At 46.5% G+C, this 22,587-nt stretch overlaps 1 protein-coding gene across 4 annotated transcripts in view; it reads right to left on the bottom strand.

The window, feature by feature from the left end:
- Positions 1-14,495: 14,495 nt before the first annotated feature.
- The window catches only part of SLC25A48 (solute carrier family 25 member 48), a 50,085-nt gene continuing 41,993 nt past the window's right edge, over positions 14,496-22,587 (bottom strand). For 2 of the 4 annotated variants that reach the window (XM_069589794.1, XM_069589793.1), the window contains 2 exons: positions 17,788-17,917; positions 14,496-15,241 (listed from right to left, as the gene is read on the bottom strand). In XM_069589794.1, coding sequence (XP_069445895.1) covers positions 17,795-17,917 — 123 coding nt within the window. In that variant the 3' untranslated portion in view covers positions 14,496-15,241; positions 17,788-17,794. Of the gene's footprint in view, positions 15,242-17,787; positions 17,961-22,587 lie in introns of all 4 variants that reach the window. The other 2 variants (XM_069589792.1, XM_069589797.1) reach the window with 1 other exon arrangement.

Raw genomic sequence — 22,587 nt, 5'->3', positions numbered from 1 at the left:
CTTGGCCAAGCTGAAGAAGCAGATGATCTGGGCCAGAGCAAAAAGCAGAGAAACCCTGGGGTCCACATAGTCACCCACTCCCCTGAAGGAGCCTCAGTTAGCACCCACCTTCTGCCAGATGCAGTGCCAAGCTGGGGTGCAGAGCTTCATGGGGGTGTACTGCAGCAATGGTTGAACTAGGTTGTCGGGCTGCCATGGTGTGACTGTAGCTATCTGTCAATTTTATGTGTCAACTTGACCAGGTCTGGCATGCCCAGATATTTGACTAAACGCTCTTCTGAGTTTATGAGGGTGTTTCCGGAAGAGGTGAGCACCTGAATTGGTATAAGCGGATGCTCTCCTAGTGTGGGTGGGCCCCATCCAATCCACTGAGGGCCTGAAGAGAACACAAAGGAAAGGTAAGGAGAACTCACACTCCGCCCGACAGCTTGAGCTGGGACACTGGTCTCCTAACACTCGGACCAGGACTCATACCACCAACTCCCCGGCTTCTCAGGCCTTTGACTTGGATTAGAACTACACCACCAGCTTCCTGGTCCTCCAGCCTGGAGACGGCAGAGAGGGGAACTCCTCAGCCTCCATAATTGCATTAGCCAATCCCTTATAATAAAGCTATCTGTCTATCTGCCTGTCTATCCATCCATCCACCTATCCATCAATCTTACTGGCTCTGTTTCTCTAGAGAACTCTGACTATTAAACCATCCATCTCCTGCCTGCCAATGCAGGAGATGTTAAAAAAGTGAGGGTTCCATCCCTGGCTCAGGAAGATCCCTTGGAGTTGGGCCTGGCAACCCACTCCAGTATTCTTGCCTGGAGAATCCCATGGACAGAGGAGCCTGGTGGGCTATGGTCCATAGGGTTGCAAAGAGTCAGGCACAACTGAAGTGACTTAGCATGCACACACCTTAATACTCAATCTACCCCCCCCCCCCCCCCAGTCAGTACTTCTGATTCTGTTTCTATGCCACAGTGCTCACCACCTTCTAGGATGCTTTCTCGTGTACTAATTCATCATGGTCACTGTTTACTGTCCTGAGGACACAGAACTTGGTGTTGCTCATGTTTGTGTCCTGAATGCCTATCTTGGGCCTGTCCTGCTCGTGCCCTGGAGGAGGTGCTCTATAAATATTGACTGAATGGATGAAACGCCTTTAAGTTGAAAAGCAAAGGACAAAGTTGTATGTGGACAGGGAATGTGCCCACCTGTAGAAGAATGGTACCTAGAGCATACTATACAAGCTCAGAAAGGTGAATTCCATTCAAACACCCCCAGGAGGGCCCACAGCATGGGATTCACATGGCCTGGCCCCTTGCGGGTGGTGGTGGAGGGGGCAGCCTGCCAGCATCCCCTCCTGCTTGGCCTCCCTGGCTCTGTGTGATAGGCAGGAAGGAGGCAGGGTGAAGGGTCTTGGGGTTGGGGTGGTGTGGCAATCAGGATGGCTTTTTCTGCACTGCCTGAAGGCTCAGAGGCTTGGGAAGATCTTAGAGGAATCTAATCAGGGCAGTATTTTTCTAGGTACTGGCAAAATTAAAATGGTTTCTTTTTCCTATGAGTCTAGACCATCCTTCAGTACTTCTGATGTCAATAATAAGTAAAGCTCAGAGCAGCAAGAGCCAGGATTCCTCAAAGGGATTTCCTCAAAGGAATTTCCATCAGTTACAATGTCAAGCAATATCCAACATGACCTGCACAACAAATAGGCCTTGGCCAGAGATGAGGTTCCCTAATGATGTGGGCGGCGTGGTCCCCGTAGCCGTCCAGCATGGTTAGCAATAGGGCTGGCATGAATTTCACCCTCCACCTGCATCCAAGCCCCTCCCACACAGGGAAAGTAGCGGAGTTTTGGCACAGGGGGCCAAAGTCAAGGGAGCTTTTTATTATTAGTGAGTCCACGGGAACATCCAATCACGACTATGTTAGTCTTGGTTTTGACACAGACAAGCTTCTCAGTGATGAATTCACAGTGCTGTGTTTGTCAAAGGGCAACAAGTTGGATCTTTAAGTCCAGAGGTTTTCAGTTCAGTGCTTTAAACCTGGTCCTCCCTCAGCACCAAATGCCATCAGGCATGTTGCAGGGGACACGTACCTCCATACAGATGACAGTCACAATCTGTCTACCCTGAGAAAATGGAAAACTTCATGCAGCAGGGGTGGGGCACAGGCTTCCTCGGGATCTTCCACAACCTTAGAATTCGGGCTCCAGCTATGACTGTTTTTACGCACATCTCCCAGCAGCTCCTATATGATTTCCTCCGGGATATTCAAAGGCTGACCCCTACGTGTCCTCAGGGCTCTGCCTCTTGGCGCCCAGCTCCCAGGACTGGAGGCTGCCCTGCCGGCTGTGCTGAGGGCACAGTTCAGCTTTGGCTGCTGTGTGGGCTCCCCAGCTGGCCCGTGGAATCCCACAGAAAAGGCACCAACTTACTATTATATAAAGGCATATACTTACTATTATGTTTTAATATTACTCATGTAATATTAAGCCCTTACTCTCTATGGTCCTTATTGCAAAATTCAGACTTAAATTGAAGAAAGTAGGGAAAACCATTAGACCACTCATGTATGACCTAAATCAAATCCCTTACAATTATACAGTGGAAGTGACAAATAGATTCAAGGGATTAGATCTGATAGACAGTGCCTGAAGAACTATGGATGAAGATTCGTAACACTGTACAAATGGTGGTGAACAAAACCATCCCCAAGAAGAAGAAATGCAAAAAGGCAAAATGGTTGTCTGAGGAGGCCTTATAAATAGCTGAGAAAAGAAGAGAAGCAAAAGGCAAAGGAGAAAAGGGAAGATATATCCATCTGAATGGGAGAAGGAAATGGCAACCCACTCCAGTATTCCTGCCTGGAAAATTCCATGAATGGAGGAGCCTGGCAGGCTATAGTTCATGGGGTCGCAAAGAGTTGGACATTGCTGAGTGACTTCACTTTCTTTCATTCTATAGTTCCTTTTGAAGAAGGAGATGGCACCCCACTCCAATGTTCTTGCCTGGAGAATCCCATGGGCAGAGGGGCCTGATGGGCTACAGTCTATGGGGTTGCAAAGAATCAGACATGACTAAGCAACTAACACACACACACACCCATCTGAATGCAGAGTTCCAAAGAATTGCAAGGAGAGACAAGAAAGCCTTCCTAAGTGATCAATGCAAAGTAATAGAGGAAAACAGAATGGGAAAGGCTAGAGATCTCTTCAAGAAAATTAGAGATACCAAGGGAACATTTCATGCAAAGATGGGCACAATAAAGGACAGAAATGGTATGGACCTAACAGAAGCAGAAGATATTAAGAAGAGGTGGCAAGAATACACAGAAGAACTGTACAAAAAAGATCTTCATGACCCAGATAACCACAATGTTGTAATCACTCACATAGAGCCAGACATCCTGGAATATGAAGTCAAGTGGGCCTTAGGAAGCATCACTATGAACAAACCTAGTAGAGGCGATGGAATTCTAGTTGAGCTATTTCAAATCCTGAAAGATGATGCTGTGAAAGTGCTGCACTCAAATATGCCAGCAAATTTGGAAAACTCAGCAGTGGCCACAGGACTGGAAAAGGTCAGTTTTCATTCCAATCCTAAAAAAAGGCAATGTCACAGAATGTTCAAACTACCTCACAATTGCACTCGTCTCTTACGCTAGCAAAGCAATGCTCAAAATTCTCCAAGCCAGGCTTTAACAGTATGTGAACCAAGAACTTCCAGATGTTCAAGTTGGATTTAGAAAAGCAGAGGAACCAGAGATCAAATTTCCAACATCCGCTGGATCACAGAAAAAAGCAAGAGAGTTCCAGAAAAACATCTACTTTTGTTTTATTGACTATGTCAAAGCCTTTGACTGTGTGGATCACAACAAACTGGAAAATTCTTAGAGATGGGAATACCAGACCAGCTTACCTCCCTCCTGAGAAATCTGTACACAGGTCAAGAAGCAACAGTTAGAACTGGACATGGAACAATGGACTAGTTCAAAATTGGGAAAGGAGTACTTCAAGGCTGTATGTTGTCATCCTGCTTATTTAATTTATATGCAGAGTACATCACGTGAAATGCCAGGCTGGATGAATCACAAGCTGGAATCAAGATTGCTAGGAGAGATATCAATAACTTTATATATGCAGATGATACCACCCTTACGGCAGAAAGCAAAGAGAAACTCAAGAGCCTCATGATGAGGGTGAAAGAGGAGAGTGAAAAAGCTGGCTTAAAACTCAGTATTCAAAGAACTGAGATCATGGCATTTGATCCCATCACTTCATGGCAAATAGATGGGGGGAAAATGGAAACAGTGATGGACTTTGTTTTCTTATGCTCCAAAATCACTGTGGATGATGACTGAAGCCATGAAATTAAAAGATGCTTGCTTCTTTGAAGAAAATCTATGACAAACCTAGACAGCATATTAAAAAGCAGAGACATTACTTTGCTCTAAAAGGTCCATAGAGTCAAAGCTATGGTTTTTCCAGTAGTCATGTATGGGTGTAAGAGCTGGACCATAAAGAAAGCTGAGAATTGATGCTTTTGAACTTCGGTGTTGGAAGAGACTCTTGAGCATCACTTGGACTGCAAGGAGATCCAACCAGTCCATCCTAAATAAATCAGTCCTGAATATTCATTGGAAGGACTGATGCTGAAGCTGAAGCTTCAGTTCTTTGGCTACCTCATGTGAAGAACTGATTTATTGGAAAAGACCTTGATGCTGGGAGAGATTGAAGGCAGGAGGAGAAGGGAACAACAGAGGATGAGATGGTTGGATGATATCATTAACTTGAGGGACGTGTGTTTGAGCAAGCTCCGGGAGTTAGTGATGTACAGGGAAGTCTTCATGCTGCAGTCCATGGACTTGCAACGAGTCTGACATGACTGAGCAACTGAACTGAACTGAACTGAACTGTATGGACTGGACTCCTCATGGCTCAGATGGAAAAGAAGCCCAAGGAATATGGGAGACCTGGATTTGATCCCTGGGTTGATAAGATCCTCTGGAGAAGGGAATGGCAATCCACTCCAGTATTCTTGCCTTAGAGAATCCCCATGGACAGAGGCGCCTGGAGGGTGACAGCCGAGTCGGACACGATGGAGTGACTAACACTTTCTTCTTTCTTTCTGTATGTACTAAGCATGCATTATCTCATTTGTGTTACTCGCTCCTTCACATCTGACTCTGTGTGACTTCATGGACTGTATAGATCGCCAGGTTTCTCTATCCATTAGGATTCTCTATGCAAGAATAACGGAGTGGGTTGCCATTCCCTTCTCCAGGGGATGTTCCCAACCCAGGGATCGAACCTGGGTCTCCCACATTGCAGGCAGATTTTTAACATCTGAGCATTTAACCTCCTAGTAAACAGCAGGAGACAGGTATTATTTCTGTTTTACAGATGAGGAAATCAAGGCTCAAAAAGGTTAAATGACCTTCCCAAGGTCCCATGGGTTCTGAGATTCAGAGTAGTGATCCAGCCCCAGTTGTCTCTGATTCCAAACGCTTTGCTCTCTGCATTCTGCTCATTTCTTACACTGTGTAGATCAAGTTTCTGTGTTGTGCTTCCTCTGATGACAGCCCAACAGTAAAACAGATTCATGATAATATGGGTCCACATTCTATTATCCAAAAACCCGGGGGCCAGAGGGTTTTCAGAATTCAAACTGTTTAGCCTTTTAGAAAGAGAATATGCTGTTCACACGCCATATATTACACAAAATCCAAAGAGAGCCTGGGGTAGGATGCTGTAATTAAACACATTAATATTCTGCAAAGCACACAGAGCCATCACCAAGGCAGTCGGGCTTGGCAGCCAAATGAGTCTCAGCGAGTCTTGGGCTGTTTGGATTTCAGAAATGTGATAAGGGATTTGTGGGTGTTTCTTCAGCTCCGACCCCACTTACAGAAACTGGGGGACACTCTCTCAGCTCCTCTCTGGACTTCCCTGGGGCACCTCCAGGAGGGTCAGAGACCTCGGTAGCTCCCGGGATGGCCCACCACGAGGCATCCAGGTGACGGCAGCAGGGCCTCCCCCTCTGCTCGCCTCTCCATCCATCTGGGTTTTCTGAATGACTGGTCCCAAACACAGAGCTGTGTCGTGTTACACAATGAGGTTTACAGCCTGCAGCTTCGCAAGTGCCTTCTCAGCAACACTCACCTCACACGGGGATCACAGCAAGGACACATGCTGGCAGCTGGGGATGATTTCAAAACACAACCTAAGGACACGACCAGATGCCAGAGAAGATGGCAGAGAGATAAGCTGCGGCCCACTGTCACAGCTTAGTCACCAGCAGAGCTTTGTGGTTTCCCTCGGCTTTTCTGCAAAAGTGGTATTACCCACAGCTTGCACCCCTGCAGACAGCTCAGAGCAGGGTTCTCAGGGCTGTCTGCAGTGAGGTGCCCTGTTATAACTCTCCTTCCTGTGCCAGGGCAGTTGAGATTGATCTACAAGTCACCTTGTAGACAGGAGAAGAAGGACTAGTATTTACTGTTTACTTTATTATCAGGCACTTGGTGAAGGATGTTTTGTTCACTCTCTAGTTGAAACTTCATGAAGCCCATGAGGTCGGTGTGCAAAGTGAAAGTGAAAGTCGCTCAGTCATGCCTGACTCTTTGTGACCCCATGGACTATATAGCCCATGGAATTCTCTAGGCCAGAACACTGGAGTGGGCAGCCTTTCCCTTCTCCAAGGTAGGTGTAGGTAGGTTATTATGATCAGCTCACAAAAGAGGAAACCGAGGCCCAGAATGGTAATATACCTTGCCTGGGCACACTGCACAAGTGGAGAAGCCAAGATTCTAACTCAGGTAACTGACTCTACAGCTACATTCTTAAATCTGACCCACAGGAGGGTGGGCCAGCTGCTTTGTTCATGTTGCCTGGTCCCTGGCGGGGCTAGTTTTCAGGAGATTCCAGACCAGGGCACACTGCAGAGGGCCAAAGCCAAGCTCAGACACTGCTGGCCTGAGAGTTACCAGCCTACATGCACCTGTCGGTCTGTCCCTCTCTGCCCATCCATCCGATGTGAGGCAGGAAGATACTGTACAGTCTCAGCCCCGCAATTCCTTTCCTACCTTGCTCCCCTCCTTATTCATCCCAGACCAACACCTTTCATCCTCTGGGAAGGGAGTGCTCGGCAGAACTGCAAAGACCATTCACCTATTGACAGTGTACAAACTCAGTGGTTTTGAGTATATTGACAGGGCTGGGCAGCCATCAGCACAGTCTAATTTCAGAACATTTTCATCACCCACAAAAGAAACACATTAGCAGCTGTTTCCTCTTCTCCCTTCCCCCAACCTAACCAACTAATAATCTTTCTGTCTCTATAAATTTGCCCCTTCTGAATTCCCCCATAAATGAAATATGACATGTGTTTTTCTGGGACTGGCTTCTTTGACTTATAATGATGCTTTCAAGGTTCATTATGTTGTAGTATGCATCAGTAGCTCATTTCTTTTTATCTCTTTATTATTATTTTTTTAATTTGGCCATGCTACACAGCATGTGGGATCTTAGTGCCTTGACCAGGGATTGAACCCGCACTCCCTGCAATGGAAGCCTGGAGTCTTAACCACTGGACCACCAGGGAAGTCCCGTTTCATTTCTTTTCATAGCCAAATAATATTCCATTGCATGGATAGACTCTGTTTTGTTTATCCAATCAGTTGATAGACATTGCATTGATTCTGTTCTTTAGCTGTTATGAATAATGCTGCTGTAAATATTCATAGGGCTTCCCAGGTGGCTCAGTGGTTAAAACTCTGCCTGCCAAAGCAGGGGCCACAGGAGACATGGGTTTGATCCTTAGGCTGGGAAGATTCCCCTGGAGGAGGAAATGGAACCTGCCCTGGTATTCTTGTCTGGGAAATCCCATGGACAGAACAGCCTGGTGGGCAACAGCCCGTGGGGTCACAAAGAGTTGGACGCGACTGAACCATTGAGCACGCGTGCATGCAAACATTCACATAAAGGTTTTTTGTGTGGATACGTCTTCATTTCTCTCAGGTATATACCTACGAGTGGAACCGCTGAGTCATAAGGTAATGCTGCGTTTAACTTTTGAGGAAATGTCAACCTGTTTACCAAGGTGGTTGCACCATTTTCCATTTCCACCCAGCAATGTATGAGTGTTCCAATTTCTCCACTTAATTGTCACCACTTGTAACTATCTTTCTGACGGCAGCCATCCTGGTGGACAGAAGCGGTACCTCATGGTAGCTTTGATTTGCATTTCCCTGATAACTAGTGATACACCTTTCCATGTGCTCACTGGCCACCTGTAGAGAAATACCTATTCAAATCTTTTGTTTATTTTTAAGCGGAGTTGTCTTTTTATAGTTGAGTTGTAAGAGTTCTTTGTATCTTCTGGATAAAAGTACCTTATCTGACACAGGTTTTTGCAAATATTTTCTCCCATTTTGTGAGTTGTCTCTTTTCTTCAAGGTACTGACAGTACAAAAGTTTGAAAGTTATCATCCAATGTGTCTGTTCTGTTACCTGTACTTTCGTTGTTCTAAGAACTCTTTGCCTAACCCAAGGTCACAAAGATATAGTTCTGTGTCTTCTTCTACTAGTTTCACAGTTTTACCTCTTACATCTAGGTCTATGATCTGTCTTGGGTTCACGTTTGTATATGGTATGAGATAAAGTTCCAACTTCTGGTATGTAGATGGATACCCAGCTGTCCCAACACCATTTGTTGAAAAGACTATTCTTTCTCCATTGAATTGTCTTGACACCCCCATCAAAAACCAATTGGCCATGAATGTAAGGGTTTATTTCTGGACTCTCAGTTTTATCCTGTTGCTTTACAAGTCTATCCTGTGCCAGCATCACACTGCGTGGATCACTATAGCCTCAAAGAAGGGAAGTGTGAGTCCTCCAACTTTACTCTTCTTTATCAAAATTGTTTTGGTGGCTCTGGGTCCTTGGTGTTTCCATATGAATTTTAAGATTAGCTTTTCAGTTTTTGAAAGAAGAAAAAGTAGCTTGGAGTTTTAGAGAGACTGAATTAAATCTGTAAGTCAATTTGGGAAGTACTGCTATTGTAACAATATTTAGTTTTCTGATCCCTGACTTAGACTATCTTTCTGTTTACTGAGAGCTTTAAAAATTTCTTCCAATAAGGTTTATAGTTTCCAGTGTAGAAGTTCTGTACTTCTTTTTATTGAAGTGTGCCCAAGTCTTTCATTTTTCAAATGCTATTGTAAATAGAATTGTTTGCTGAATTTCTGGATTCATTTCTGGAATTTTCATTGCTAAGTTATAAAAATAGAGCTGATTTTTTGTAGGTTGATCTTACATCTGAAAACTTTGCTGAATTTGCTTATTGGGTCTATTGAATAGCAGGTTTTAGTGAATTCTTTAGGATTTTCCATGGACAAGATCATATTATCTGCAAGTTTTCCTTTCCTGTGTGGATGCTTTATATTTCATTTTCTTACCTAATTACCCTGTCTATAACATCCAGGGCAATGTTGGATAGAAATGGCCAGAGTCTTGTTCCTGATCTTAGTAGGAAAGAATCTAGCCTTTCACCGTAAGTTTGATGTTGGCTGTGGACTATTTGAAGATGCACTTTATCAGGTTGAAGAAACTCTGTTTTCTTTCACTGAGCATTTTTTATCATGAACAAGTATTGGAGTTTGTCCAACGTGTTTTTTGCATCAGTTGAGGTGACTGTTCTTTACTGATTAATATAGATGTTAATTCGTGGCTTTTGAATTTCCAAAGGTAGAGATTCTAGTTCTAGGGGAGGAAGTAACAACAATATGACCCGTGGAAGAGAAACTGGAGAAGAGAGGATGATAGCAGACACTGGGGAGTGCCCGGCCCCCAGATGACCCTGGAGTGGTGGTGGCAGAAATCCAGAGAGGCTTGAGGACCTGAGAAGGAAGGGCTCCTGAGCTGCCCGTCTTGTGCACCCTGGGAGATTACAATCCAAATTGCCTCCTGCTACCCACCAAGTGGTGTGGCATAGGGAGCCCAGGAAGGTGGAGCTGATGCCGGCCCTTGAGTAGCTTCACCGTTGACAGCAAGGCTTTTCCCCCAGAACCACGAAGGGCGTAGATGTGACATGGAGCACAGTAACGCCAGAGGGGCCTTGGGGTATGCAGAGGCCATGAGGCCAGGACCAGTCGGGAATGAAGATGTCTGCACAGAAGCCACCATGCAGGGGAGGCCATGCCCCAGGACCGGACAGGAAGAGTGCTAGCACAGGGTGGAGCATCTCCCAAGAGCCAGAAGCCTCTCCCTCATACCCCAAACCCCAAGAACTGAAAGTCACCCCGGGAGAGGGAGGAGGAGGAGGAGGAAGTACTGAACTGCCTGAATTTTACTTGGAATTTCTGAATTTTACATCTGAAATGGCAAAATCACTCTTCCTGCCACCAGGTAGAATGAAAGCTTGGAGAAAACTAAACTTCACTAAATTTTTTTTTTTTTAAGTGAGTTTCTTTTTTAAAAATCTTTTGTACACCTGAGGACGCGGCTAAATCAGTCAGTGAACACCAGTAGAGCATGGAACGGGCTGTGCTGGCCTCAGCACAAAGGAGACGAAGACGCAGGGATATCTTCCCAAACTACAGGAAGCAGGAGCACAAGGCACTTAGGGGTGGGTCCTGGGATGGGTAAGGGTGACTGAACCCTCAGCAAGCTGGCCCCTCCCCACGCCCAGCCAAGGGTGGGAAGCAGACAGCCTCTGCGTGGGTCTTCTGGTTCCCAGGTGCTCACAGGCTGGACTCCGCTGCTTGGCCAAATGCTTGCTGGAAACTTCTTTGGTTATCAGCCCATCAGAGAGAGCACTAGTAGTCAGAACACTAGAGGACATGAATCAATGACTCCACAGATATCCTGGGCATCAGAAAGGTCACACTGGCATTGGCATCCACCCACTCAAGCACACAAACCAGATGTCTACTTGGGGGTCCCAAAGGCCTAGGAGCCAAGCATTGCAAAAGTCAGAGCTTTACAGGCAGAGACAAGGCCCAGGGATCACTGTTGTAGCCACTCCATATCACCCCCTGGAAAATGCTAACAACCCAGACTCAGAGAGAGGAAGGCAGGCTGAAACCAGCAACAAGAAATATCATAGAGTGCTCAACGACCACCACCACCTCCCTATGTTTCGCACTTTACAAATCCACTTTATCACTAGAGTCTTACTGAAGCCCTGGAAGGTAAGTAAGGGAGAGCCACCCAGTGTGGCCATTTTACAGATGAGGAAACTGAGGTCCAAGAGGGCCAAATCTTGCCAAGATTTATGAAGAAGGTAGCTGATTACAGACCTGGAGCTAGAACCTAAGACAAGGTTTCCCTGGCCTGAAGTTAGTTCCACCACAGAGAAGTAAAAGAACAGTGACAATAATGGAGATGATGAGACCCCGAAAATAGGAAGAGAAGTGTCAGGGGGCCCAGTTGCTCTCACCAGTGACACCAATGCCACAAGGTACCAGAAGCGCCGACCTGTGGTGCATTTAGTTGATCTCTGCTGCCACCTAGTGGCGGTTTCACAGTTTATCAGCCAAGAGCACTTTCAGGTGACGTGTGAGGGTGGGATGGGGGGGGTGACGTGTGAGTGTGTGTATGCATATCAGGTGTTCTCAGACTCGTACTCAAAACCATTTTCATATGACACCAAGATGTCGTCTGCCTTTTTATTCTCATCGCAAGTGTACAGTGGAGTTTTCAGAAAACTTCACGCCAAGAGTTTATCACGACTGAGTGAAAGCAGAAGCAAATATGGAATCCAACTGTCTTCTGTTTAAGCCAGACATTAGAAGATTTGCAAAAATGTAAAACAGTGCAACTCTTTTCATTATCTGTTTTTGTTTGGAAAAAGTAACTGTTTCATTTAAATATGTGATGCTAACATTCTCACGATACTTTAAGCAAATACTTAAAAAAATCTGTTTTTACTGATGGCCAAAAAGCACATGAAAAGATGCTCAAAATCACTCATTATTAAAGAGAGGCAAATCAAAACTACTGTGAGGTATCACCTCACACCAGTCAGGATGCTGATCACCAAAAAATCTACAAACAGTAAGTGCTGGAGAGGGTGTGGAGAAAAAGGAACCTTCCTACACTGCTGGTGGGCATATAAATTGGTACAATCACTATGAAGAACAGTACAGAGGTTCCTTTAAAAACTAAATATAGAACTACAAGATCCAGCAATTCCAATCCTGGGGACATATCTGGAGAAAAACATAATTCTAAAAGACACATGCACCCCGATGTTCCCTGCAGCACTATCGACAAGAGCGAAGACACGGGAGCGACCTGAATGCCCATCAACCGCGGAGTAGATAAGGAAGATGTTGTGTGTATATACATATGTATATATATACACACAACAGACTGTTACTCAGCCATAAACACTAAAATAAGGACACTTGGAGCAGCGTGAATGAATCTGGAGACTAGCGCACTAAACGCAGTAAGTCAGACAAACATCATACGCCAGCGCTTACATGCAGACTCTGATAAAAATGGCACAAATGAACTTATTTACATAACAGAAACAGACTCAGAGATCTTGAAATCAAACTTCTGATTACCAGGGGGAGAGGAGAGAGGGATAAATTGGGAGACTGAAAGTGACCTACACACAATACTCCATATAGCTACAAATGGAATAGACAACTAATAAGCACCTATTGCATCTCACAGGGACCTCTACTTAATACTCTGTAATGACCTATATGAGAAAATAATCTTTTAAAAAAAAAGAGTGGATAACGTATACATAGAACTGATTCATTTTGCTATATACCTCTAACAACACTCTAAATCAACTATACTCCAATGGAAGTTTTTTTCTAAATCATCAGCTTCAGTTTCTGTAAATGTTATAATCTACCTAAATAAAAATCCTTGCAGCCCTCGGTAGTTTTGCAGGGTGGAAGGACCACGGTGGAGAACCTGTTGTAGAGTAACAGTCCCTGGTGTTATTTTCGCTGTCCCCAGGAAGGTAAAAGGGCACGTTTTAAGTTCTTCAAGCCCAGGATGCAGACACCAGACCTGGTACTCGACATGAAATTCTGTCTTCAGCCTCCCTTAAAACTGGAATTTCATAGGTAAACATATTGCTGATGATGACACAGGATCAGCCTGTACTAAGTTTCCTGAGGGCAGGGTCCCTGCCTGGGTCACTCACCACTTAGCACAAGCAATAAGCAGAGTCAGATTCAACACAGGCTTTTTGGGGTTGAGTGAAAGAAAGGCTACTATGTGTGGACTAAGGAAAACCCTCAAACTGTTGGCCCCAATTATTCCCCAATATTATCTCCTCCAGGAGAATCTAAGAGGAAGCGAAGGCTATTGTCTGGTGACTCCTCCCAGGACTGGCTACATACCAGATTTTTCTGGGTTGGGGTCAAATGCCTTCATTAAGGTAGAGTTGCATCCTTTCCCAGCCCAGGGGTTCCTCTGTGTGTGTGTGTATGTACTCAGAAAGTGTGCTGCAGGCTGTGTGCAACTGGCCCAGGGTGGACAGGACAAGGTGGGCAGAGGAAGAGATGTTGCTCAGAGCCTGGGTGAGCTTGGCCAGTGCAGCCGGGCCAGCAGGAGCCTGAGAAGTAAGTGCCTAGTACAGAACATGACTCTGAAAATAAATGTACCTTTATATTTTTAAAGTACAAAATCAATATACATTCATAAAAAAATGTAAATACTATAATGGTGCACAGAGAAATCACCATTATCATCAAAGTAGAAATTGAAAGTCTTCCCCCAGTTCCATATTTCCAAAATAGCCACTATTAGGTTTGATGTGTCTCCTTCTGGATTCTTTTCAATATCTATGTAATTATCCATATGTGAATATTATATAACATATTTCAAAAAATGAATAATATCACATGTTTTATCCTGCTACTTTATTTTTGCACTTAATATACTGCCAAAATCATATTTCCATTTTAACTTACCTCCTTCAATCATGGAGAAGAGCCAAGATGATCAAGAGACCCTGGGACAGGTTCTACCTGAAGAAGGGCATCATGGATCTCAGCTCATCAGGAGCACCCAAGAGAACACCCCAGCTGGCCCAGTGAACACAACACTACTTCCAAGCAAACTGGCAACCAGCAGCAGCACTAGGCAATGATCCACCTGAGAAGGACTTAGTTAGCATCCTCTGGGCTGAGTGGCAGAAAGCACCTCAGGTTCCCCTGGTAATGGACCAGATGCCAGTCCTCTCTTCACCAGCATCCACAGTGCCTGCCCAGCCCAGGGATGCATGCAGACCCAGCTCTTGTGTAAACAGAACTGCCTGTCGTGCTCCAGAGTGGAAGAACCACGGGGAACCCTCAAGGCTGTCCCCAACATCAAGGACAGTGTCAAAATAGAGTAAACGCTCAAAAATGTTTGATGACTGAAGGAATGAGCAACACCCTGGTGTTGGCGGGATGGAGAGTTTAGACCACAGCCCGTAGAGCTGCCTTGGGATGCTGCAAGGCCAGGGCTAGTAAAGGAGGAAAATCAAGGAGACCATACTAAGGGTTTTATTTCAAGCAGGTAACCCTTTGCTACAGTAGCAGGATAAACTGACTAGACTGAACGTTTCAACTTTGCACCAGAGCCATGCTTTGTCCTGGCACTGGGTCTGTTAGGAGAGGGGATTTTCAGAGACATGCTCTTAATCACTCAAGGGGGATGGGGGGCTGTGGAGAAATCAAGGAAGACCCTTTCAAGGGGGGGAAAAAGGGTGGGGGGTTTGGAATCTAAAGATACCTTCCCCACTGGGCTTTAGCTGGGAACAGATGCATCAGGCTGGCTGATGGTAGCTCCCCAGGGCACCGTGTTGAGAAGGATTCAGAAACTGCATTCATCTCAGGAGAAAGGGGCTGCAGGATGGATGAGGGAAGTCTCTGGTGGGCACAGAAGCGGGAGTGACGTCATGGACACATAATAACAAAAGAGCAGCGGTCTCTCCACGTGGTTCCAGTTAGAAGTCAAATTTAGATTAATGTCATCATAATGGAAATCAGACTGTGGATCAGGAGCTCACTTTGTTCTGTTTTGCTCTCCACATGTAAAGAAGGCCCAGAGAATGCCCGCCCCACCTGCACTCAATGCTGGGCAAGAAGGGATTTCAAGGTGAGCCTGGCTGGCTTAGGGTCAGCACGGAGGCCTTTTCTCTCTTCTGTCAATTCACTGCCGCAGGCTCTGGAGACGCCGCCACCATCAGCATCAGCTATCAAGGAATGAGGTCCTGGTCAGGTGATGCTGGACCTGGGGAAAAAGGAGGAAACGTTAAGACTGTCATCTCACTGGGGTTATCAGTCAGCAAGATCTAGGAGTTAAACTGCTTTTGTGAAGCAACACTGGGCAAAGAATTACCGTGAGAACAGACTGGGGAGGGGCTATGAGGTTGCCCAGGGTTGTTTTGTGAAAGTTCAATGTAAGACGTTGCTGGGGGGAAAAATGTATCTTTTTGCCTTGAAAATGAAATTTTCTTGAAATTGAGAGAGGGCCAGTGAAGTTTGAATGTCACGGAAGAGGGTGGGCCAGCACCATTCCAGAAATCGAGATATACAGCATCCCACCATTTGTTAGGAGCTGCAGCGCTCCCTAATTCTCTGATTGCCTCACCCCACTCTGTCCTCAGTCTAGGCTACAAGGAGGGAATTGACCGCCTTGTCTTCAAAGCATGGCTGCTACCACTGCCAGAGATCTCAGCACTACTTGGTAAATTCAGATCTAGGACTTGCTGAAGGGCCTTGGTGTTCTCGGGTTAGATCAGGAAGCTGAACTCTCTGGATGAGGCCTGTTCAAGAGGCTCCAGAAGAGTTCCTGGGAACCCCTCCTCCACCTGAGAGGCACTAGCCCCACCTACCCCTGCGCAGGAAAGACACACAGACATTTGTGCCCTTTGTCCTATCAGAGCATTTTCAGAAGGAAAAACTTCCAGTCACTGCTTTGAAAGGCCAAATCCAAGACAATCAGAATTGGGCTTGCTGGAAACGTCTTCCTTCCTCCTGAAGTAGCCAAATCAGGGTGGCCGCAAGTGGCAGGGGGCCATGGCTCAGGCAAGTGTCCAGCAACTCTGGGATCTGTGAAGCCTTGGTGTTAAAACCCTTTGCAGCTGAAGTTTAATGACATGGAAAAATGGTCCTGAACTATTAAATGGGAGGAGTGAGCTATACAACATTGCATAACATTGGATCCCATTTGGGGGATAAAAAAAAAAGTTGGAAGAATATTAACAAGGCCATGGGATTAAAGGTATTTTTATTTTATTCTTTTTATTTGCATTTTCTATGTTTTCCTACATTTAAAATGCATTGATTTTATGTAGGAGTTTTTTTTTAATCACTTTCATCTGTTAAAAGGAGGATGTGGCCAGTAGCTGAACACAGTTTTAAGAACCAGATTTATCCTCCTTGTCCTGAACATGACCCAAGTACAGTGACTCTTTACCCACGGTATTTAATTATGCAAAATGTGTTGCTACCCTTTCCCTTTTGTAAGGGAGGGCAAAAAGCCAGGAAGGCTGTGGATGTAGGTGCTTTAATAAAAAGCTAAAGCATGTGACTAAAGCAAGCGTCTGGGGCAGGGCCTCAGCTCACTCTCATCAGCCTCATCCATCCTGCCCTTCCGCTGGCTCTAGGATCTGGCCCCATCCATACATCCTAGCTGTGCTCTTGTACAGGACAGGCAGCAGACAGGTTGGCTAGACCTTCCTAGTGAGAACCAACCACCCTTTCTAAGAGACTCTTCAGTCGCCATGACTGAAGCAAAATGGTCTCGTTTTCCAGAAAATTCAGTGACTCATCCCACTTTGTCTTCTGAGCTCTGAAACAAGAGAAAGGGAAACAAGGGAGAAGAAGAGGAGGAGGAATTGAGGGGATATTGGAAGCTGATCGTCCATCTACTCGATGATGTTTCTGTGCAACCACTTGTGTGCCAGATTTCGTGGGAAGCACTAGTGATACAAGGGTGAAAAAATAGTTATAGCTCCCCTGGAACTTTCAGCTGAGAGGGGAGCAGAGCCTATAGTAGGTGCACCTCCTCCTGGCCGAGGCATCAGGGCAGGCTTCCTGCAGGAGGAGGCTTCTACACCAGGCCCTGGATCACAAAGAGGAGTTGGTGAGCCCAAGGACAAGAGGAAGGTCTGAGGAGAGGGTGTCAGGCTGGAAGAGCATGCACAAAGGCCCAGAGGCAAGAGTGAGGATGGTATGTTCAGGATGCTGCTGAGGACGAGGGCTTTAAGGACTGACACAACCTAGAGGGCAATCGGGAGCCATCGAGGGCAGTGGGGCAAGGGAGTCACTTACTCAGACTTCAGTTTTCAGATCCCTTTGGTTGCAGCGACTTTTCTATGATGATAACAGGAAAAGGAGAGGGTGTGGGAGGCAGGGGTGGTGGCAAAGGCTGTTCTTTAGGAGCCTCTTCAGTAGTAAGGTGGAGGGACAGTGTACCATACGGTGAGCACCCTGGTTCCAGACCTCTATCTTGGGTTACTGAATTTGTACGGTGAAGCTAATGGACTTCTCCCCAAGGGCTGAATGGGAAACAGACAGGTGAGCTCGCCATAGACAGGTAAGTTCTGGGCCAGCCTCAGTTACTGACCGCCTAGCTCACAATCAGCCACAGGTGGGCATTTCAGAAGAGCTTTTTGATGACAAGAAGGGTGGCAATTCTAGTCCTGAACGAACACAGATTAAACAGGAAACAAACAACAGAGGGAAATTTCTGAAGGCCACACCACTTTCACCGCAAAGAAGGGGTTTTAAGCTCCGGGAGGGCACGAGAGGCAGGGAAGGAGGTGCACTGACCTGGCGCTCAGGGGCTGGTCACCACGCGGTCCCCACGGATCGCCTGCAGCGAGAGCTCGTACCCAAGGAACATGGCTGCGCTCATGGGGAAGCCCCGCACGGCGTTGACCGTGATGCCTCTGAAAAACACCTTTGGCGGGAGGCGGGGTTATCACAGGACATGGACCGGCACCCTTCTCAGGCATCCACACCTCCGCCCTCACCCACATCACTCTCAAGGCACATTTCTTTGCAGGCCCAGTATGCACGCGCTAGATACTACCAGCTCACAGGTGAGTCCCGTGAACACCGCGAACGCTTGCTTAAAACTGCGCTCTCTCTCATGAGCACGCGAAAGCATGCTTGGTTCTGGGACTGCAAGTTACAGCTCCATACGCTCTGCAGTGGCAGCCAGCGCCAGGCCCTGACCAAGCACTGTGACAGGTGCTTCACAGGGCGTCCCAGAAGGGGTAGGCTAGGGGAACTAACTCAGACCGTGCTCCAGATGGCAGATGCAGAGTCCAGGCACAGCGTGGCCAGTTAGCAGCTACGTTACCTGGGAAACTGGCCAAGGCTCTAGAACTCGATTTTCCGACCTGTCTAATGGGAGTAATAATACTGCTGACCTCCTACAGTTGTTGAGGGAATAAATGACATGTTGCTTTTAAAGGCATTTTCACAGTGCGTGTCCTGCAGTAAACACTCCTTAACTGTTGACAAATCACACCATCCTTATTAACAATAGTGTATGAAATCACTACTTCATACAGAGTGGTACTCCACTTCCATCAAAAATACGAATGCTGAGGAGTGCCTGTACTGAGCTGCTAAACTCTGCCTTTAATACAAGAAGACTGGGCTCATCTGTCACCCCTAGGGAACATGGTGCGGTGCTTCCCCTCCGCTGTGAATCTTCCTGCCTGGTACTGGGTAGACATTGATCTATGTGATGTGGTCCCAGCCCCTGGGAAGTGTATAACCTACTAGGGGACATAAGCCCCATTTAGGAATAACTGCAGTGTAACCTATAACATGATGAAAACAAATAAAGGCCTTGGTGAGGGGTGGGGTGGGGAGGTGTGCTGAGCTGCTTCAGCCATGAGCGACTCTTTGTGACCCCACAGGTTGTGGCCCTCCAGGTTCCTCTGTCCCTGGAATTTTCCAGGCAAGAATACTGGAATGGGTTGACATTCCCTCCTCCAGGGGATCTTCCCATCCCAGGGATTGAACCTGCATCTCCTGTATCTCCTGCATTGGCAGGAGGGTGCTTTACCATGAGCGCCACCTGGGAGGCCCCAGGGCGGGGAGGAGCTGTCATTAAATGTCTTCTTCGGGGAGAGACGACACTCTGAAGGCAAGTCGCTGCCCACACATGAATGACCTGAGAACTCTCGGGTGTAAGAGCTAAGCCCGTATGATTTACTAGTCACAGACTACAACTCGGTACTTGCAATTTCCAGAAGATAGAAGTCCAGCCCTTTGCATGCCCCCAGTTTCCTTACTTGTTGAACTCTAGTGTCAGGGTGGGTGCAGACCACTGTCACGGGCCAGGACACCAGGTGACATCCCTTTAGGAGAGGTGTCTGCAGCGTGACACTCGTGGAAACCTAGGACATGCAGCTTTGCCAGGAAGGAGAGAGAAGGGCCTCAGTACACCCGGGGTTGGGGGGAAGCCTTGGCCCCAGGGAAGGGAGCTGATGGGCCAAGAGCCACAGAGATGAGCAAGTGGCCAAGACAAACACTGAAGCGTTCAGGCAGGGGGCAAGCAGGCTCCTTGTAACATTAGCACTCCTCTCTAATGCCTAACCTTTCTGGAATTCCACAGAAATGGAATTCACCCAGGGTGGCTGAATAACAACAAGGAATTGGGTCAGGCTCCAAGAGGAAAATTCCATGCTGGGTGTACACAGAGGTTCCCGTGTGCACCTCCACAAGGCAAGGGAGGCCAGGCAGGACCCAGCTTGGAGTGTGAGCCTCCTCCCCCACAGCACTGGGTCATGTACGAGCTGTGGGCCACTTCAGACAGCCAGAGAGGACCTCCCCCAGCTCTGGCCTGCTCTGCTGTGAGGCCCAAAGATGGCAAGCAGAGTGCAGACCTGCTGGCTTTTACCCTGGCTTTTGGAACACAAAATCAGTAGACAATCTTTCCTCACGAATCCTCAATGGCTCCCCACTTCCCAAGATCAAGGCCATACCCTTCCCTGACCTTCCAGGACCCACATGCCCCTTGCATTTCTCTGAGCTGCCTCTTACACTTGACACTGTGGGCAGTATATTGGCCTGCCATTCCTCCTACTGGGCCAGCTGTCTCCCACCACTGACCCTCTTTTGGTCCCTGGCACTGGAATGCCCTCCAGACTCGGTTCTACCCTCTGGTAGCCCTGCCACGGCCACACCAAGTAGGATTATGACCCATTGCTTCTGTGCCCTTGGTATCTCTGCCATCACAGGCCTTCTCACACCATCCTCCAATCACCTATGACTTGTCTATCCACTCATTAATAGTCCTAATCAGAGTAGTGAGAGCTGGGCTATGTGTATGGCTCCCATTTGAATCCCCAGCACCTGCCCTGTGCTTGGTCTAGAAGATCCTCTATAAATCTGATTAAATGAATCAATGGCTAGTTGGATGCACAGATGAGTGAAGGAATGAGTGAATAGACAAATGAACAAACTCCTCAGTGAGAAAAAACAACAATCTCTGAGCCCATAGAGTCCTGATGGTGGTTGTGGTAGTGGCGAAGGGGGATTCCTGGAGCAGAAGAAAGGTTCCAGATGCCCCCAGTGGCAGAACCAAAGAGCAACCAGCCCTGACGCCTCAGGAAGCCTGCTGCTTACAAACGGTCCTCTCCATCTCTCCTTAGAGTCATCCAGCTTCACCTCACTGTCCTGACCCCACTCGAAGCAGTCACCTCTGTGGAGCCAGAGGACATCAAGTCGCTCCTCCAGCCTCCTTATTGCAGATGACAACTCTCCAAGTGTGAGCTATGGCCCATGTGGTTCAGGATGATCCTCAAAGCAGGCAGAGAATGGATTCCAAACTACCCCACCTTTCTACCATTCTGACTTGGGGCTGCCCCCGAAGTCCATGGACTTCCAGTTCCCCCATCATCAAGACTGCTTTCCTGGTAATCACTGAGTTATAAGGGGCTACTAAAACTGGGCATCATCATCTTTATTTCACTCCTTTCCAGTCCTTTACTACATCGAGTTCTTCCTCCATAGGGAAGTGAGAACAGGCTGCGGCCTCAGTGAGCTGCCGCAGAACTCTGTGGGAACGGGGACTCCATAAAGCCAGCACTAAGCCCACTGGGACTGGAGCCAGCTCCAGGCTTAGGAAAAGGTGCTCTTTCTGCTGCTGCTGGGGATCTGATGGTGAGACTACCCAACTTTCCAGGACGTACAGGATTTTTTTCATGGTACTATGTATGTTTATATGCAAACACTTATACAAACACACATAAATATATATGCATGCATATATGCATGCACAGTTTGTGAATATTTGAAAATATATCACGGAAACTCATAACTGATTGCCTTTGAGAAAAGATTGGGGGTCACAAGAGGGTCACTCTTGTGTCCCTCTTATACCTTTTCAAGCTTCCTATTTTTATATTATAAATACTATAACATTTTTAACCAACTAATAAAAATAATTAGTCTCCATCAATAATGTAATCAACTTTAATATTGCTATTATGACTTAACACCTGTCTGAATATACACTGTGGGTCAGATGCTTTTGAGATTAAGAAATCAATCATCTGACCTCAGTTGTTTTCTAGGACTCTGCATTTAACAGCACAGTAACATTTTATAGGAAATGATATCAGCAGCATGTTTTGCTTCTGCACACTGTTTGGAAATATGACACATTAATACTTGGGAAAACAGAATATCTCAAAAAGTGAGCATCTCTTTTGAATCTCTCTTATGTTTCCCTCTGTACTTGTTGGTTGAATCACAAACTGTGCTTCTGCTAAAAAAAAAAAAAAATACAAAAGACAATTGATTCAGCATCCAATTGTGATAACAATTCTCAGTAAAGTGGTTATAGACGGAATATACCTCAACATAATAAAGTCAGATATAACAAGCTCACAGCTAACTTCATTTTCAATGGTGAAAGCTGAAAGCATTTCCTCTAAGACTAGGAATAAGACAAGGAAATCCACTCTTACCACTTTTATCCGGCATGGTATTGGGAGTCCTAGCCACAGCAGTCAGAGAAGAAAAGGAAATAAAAGGAATTTAAATTTGAAAAGCAGTAAAACTGTCACTGTTTGCAGATGGCATAATACTACACACAAAGGGAATCCTAAAGATGCCACCAGTAGTGATGTATGAGATTTTCCAGTGGTCATGTATGGATGTGAGAGTTGGACTGTGAAGAAGGCTGAACGCCGAAAAATTGATGCTTTTGAACTGTGGTGTTGGAGAAGACTCTTGAGAGTCCCTTGGACTGCAAGGAGATCCAACCAGTCCATTCTGAAGGAGATCAGCCCTGGGATTTCTTTGGAGGGAATGATGCTAAAGCTGAAACTCCAGTACTTTGGACAACTCATGCAAAGAGTTGACTCATTGGAAAAGACACACTGATGCTGGGAGGGATTGGGGGCAGGAGGAGAAGGGGACGACAGAGGATGAGATGGCTGGATGGCATCACGGACTCGATGGACGTGAATCTGAGTAAACTCCGGGAGTTGGTGATGGACAGGGAGGCCTGGCGTGCTGCGATCCATGGGGTCACAAAGAGTTGGACACGACTGAGCGACTGAACTGAACTGAAAGATACCACCAAAAAACTATTAGAATTCT

Source organism: Ovis canadensis, chromosome 5, assembly GCF_042477335.2.
Source record: "Ovis canadensis isolate MfBH-ARS-UI-01 breed Bighorn chromosome 5, ARS-UI_OviCan_v2, whole genome shotgun sequence".
Taxonomy (NCBI): Eukaryota; Metazoa; Chordata; class Mammalia; order Artiodactyla; family Bovidae; genus Ovis; species Ovis canadensis.
This window is presented reverse-complemented; position numbering and strand designations above follow the sequence as displayed.